This window comes from Salvia miltiorrhiza, chromosome 1, assembly GCF_028751815.1.
Source record: "Salvia miltiorrhiza cultivar Shanhuang (shh) chromosome 1, IMPLAD_Smil_shh, whole genome shotgun sequence".
NCBI lineage: Eukaryota > Viridiplantae > Streptophyta > Magnoliopsida > Lamiales > Lamiaceae > Salvia > Salvia miltiorrhiza.
The window spans coordinates 16,359,333-16,362,436 of record NC_080387.1 but is presented as its reverse complement, the minus strand read 5'-3'; the positions used below and the strand labels follow the sequence as shown (position 1 = coordinate 16,362,436).

Below are 3,104 nucleotides of genomic sequence, written 5' to 3'. Positions count from 1 at the left end.
GGAGTGGTTGTACGATTTGCCCGAAGGAAGCATTCGGACCTGGCAAGAGCTGCAGAGCAAGTTTTTAGAGCGATACTTCCCAGCCACCTGAATCCAGAATTTGAGGACTCGAATAAGTAACATCAAAATGGGGACTGGGAAAAATCCTCTATGAATACTGGGGAAGGTTCAAACAGATGTTGGCCAAATGCCCACAACACCAAATACCGGATCATGATCTTATTCGGTATTTCGTGGGAGGACTCCGAAGGCAAGATAGGCAATGGTTACACGCTGCATGTGGAGGATCAATTCCTAAACAAATCCGCAGCGGAGGCTTTCAAGCTCATAGCCGATATGGCAGAGGAATCAAGAGATGAGGAAGGGACTATAGTCAGAACTACTCATGTGCAATGCTCCTTCTGCCCAAGATGAAAAGTTGGACAAGCTCTGCAACATGTTCGAGAAATTTATGACGAACCAAGGAACACCCAATCAAGGGATTCCCAACATTCGAAAGCCTGTAAAGGCATGCCAGCTTTGCATGGCGAATTCACATGCAACCGATGAATGTCCATAATTTTTCGAAGATGAAGAGCTTAATGCTATTGGGCAACAGCCAGGAGGAAACAACGGAGGGCAAAACCAGAAACCTTTTGAGCCCTACAGGCAGCAGTACAATAATCAAGGATGGAGGCAACATGAGAACCTTAGGTACGGCAACAACTTTTTGGGGCCAAACCAAGGACAGACGAGTAACCCACCACAATACTCGCAACAACCGCAACAGGCAAGAGGATCCTCCCTATCAGAGCTCGTGCATCAAATGGCTCAACAACAAGTGAAGTTCCAGCAAGAGACCGAAAAGTTCATAATGGAGACGAGAGGAGGAATGCAGAATGTGAACTCCCAACTATCACATCTTGCCCAAGCAGTCGCCAGACTTGAAAGCAAACAAGGGGCACTCCCATCCCAAGTAGAGGTGAAGAAAGTGAATGCCATGACGCTCAGATGAGGAAAGGAGTTGCCCGAGGTTGATAAAGAGAAAAACCAAGAAAAGCTGGAGATCAACGAGCAAGTCGGAATGAGATCAGCAGATGAGGAAGAATTTGCCCAAGAGAAAGAGGCAAAGCGAAAGGCGACAGGGAAGGGTAAAGAGAAATCAAGCCAGATTGAGCCCATAATCCCCTTCCCAGGCAGAATGGCCAAGGAACAAGAGAAGGAAGAATTAACCGAACTGGTTAAAATCTTCAAAAAGGTGGAGGTCAATATGCCCCTTTTGGTCGTGCTACGCTCTATGCCCAGATGTACAAAATTTCTCAAAGAACTCTGCACTCGGAAGGTCAAGTACACTGATGATGCGAAATTTCAAGTGGGAGAGTCCGTATCCGCGGTCTTACAACGAGATATGCCAATAAAATGTGGGGACCCTGGCATGTTCTACATTCCTTGTGTAATAGGAACCATGAAGGTGGAGAAGGCGATGCTCGATTTAGGGGCATCCATCAACGTTATGCCCTTATCCATGTACCAGGACCTGGAGATAGGACCGTTGAAGCCTACCCGAGTGGTGATCCAACTGGCAGATAGATCAAATGTCTACCCAGAGGGGATATTGGAAGACGTTCTGGTCAAAGTGGAGGAACTCATCTTTTTAGCGGACTTTTACATTCTAGACATGGGGAAGTCAAAAGCACGAGATCCGGTCATGCTTCTGGGCAGACCATTTCTAAAGACTGCCAGGACTCGCATTGATTGTGATACGGGCAAGCTAACATGTCAGTTTGAAGGGGAAACGGTGACCTTCGACATATACAATGCCATGAAACATCCAGCCGATACAGAGATGGTGAAAAGTGTCGACATGATCGAGAAGGTTGTTGAGGAGGTTTTGCCCAGAACAACATTCAAGGAGCCATATGACACTATAATCCAGAATGGCATAACCGAGGAGGACTTGCAAGAGGAGCATTTGCAAGAGGCGGTGAAGGTACTTAATGCGTGGAGCGAAGAGGTCAACCACACTGAGGCACTGAAAATCCCCACCCTGAAGGAAGAAGACCGACTTGTTCCATCAATCCAAAAGGCGCCCAAGCTCGAACTGAAGTCTTTGCCCAAACACCTCAAGTACATCTTATTGGGCGAAGACGACACTTTGCCCGTAATCATCAATTCAGAGTTGACACTCGAAGACGAGAACAAAGTCAAGATGACTTTGGGGAAGTACAAGGAAGCAATTGGATGGACCCTAGCCGACATTAAGGGCATAGCCCTACTGTATGCATGCACCGCATATTACTAGAGGAAGATGCAGTCCCAGTTCGGGACCCTCAGAGGAAGCTAAACCCAGCCATGAAAGAAGTTGTGATGAAAGAGATACTCAAACTGTTGGATTTGGGCATAATATACCCAGTATCCGATAGCAGATGGGTAAGCCCAGTACACGTTGTGCCCAAGAAGTCGGGCATACAAGTGGTGGAGAATGAATTTCGGGAATTGATTGCTACAAGGTTGCAAACCGGCTGGAGGGTGTGTATTGATTACCGCAAGCTCAACCAGAAGACGAGGAAGGATCACTTCCCTTTGCCCTTCATCGATGAGATGCTGGAAAGACTTGCAGGGAATCAATATTTTTGCTTTCTAGATGGATACTCGAGCTATATGCAGATTTGGGTCGCGGAGGAGGACCAGGGCAAAACGACGTTTACTTGCCCTTTTGGCACGTTTGCCTACTGGAGGATGCCATTTGGGCTATGCAACGCCCCGGGCACATTCCAAAGATGCATGATGAGCATATTCTCGGATCTCCTTGAGAATTGCATCGAAGTCTTCATGGATGACTTCACAGTTTATGGGCAAACCTTCGACTCATGCCTAGCCAATCTGGAAAAGGTGCTGAAAAGGTGCGTTGACAAGAGTTTGGTGTTGAACTATGAGAAGTGCCACTTTATGGTCAAAGAAGGGACTGTGCTCGGACATGTGATCTCAGGCAGAGGAATAGAAGTGGACAAAGCAAAAATTAAAATCATAGCCAAGCTACCATACCCAACGAACATCAAGCAGTTACGAGGATTCCTTGGGCATGCTGGATTCTACAGGAGGTTTGTGAAGGACTTTGCAAAAAT

General features: G+C 46.9%; 1 protein-coding gene across 1 annotated transcript; it reads left to right on the top strand.

Annotated features, from left to right (window-relative positions):
- The first annotated feature begins 1,063 nt into the window (after positions 1-1,063).
- Positions 1,064-2,281, top strand: LOC130986188 (uncharacterized). The gene has a single exon (XM_057909540.1). It carries the CDS (start codon positions 1,064-1,066, stop codon positions 2,279-2,281), a length of 1,218 nt encoding a protein of 405 aa, XP_057765523.1.
- Positions 2,282-3,104: the final 823 nt, after the last annotated feature.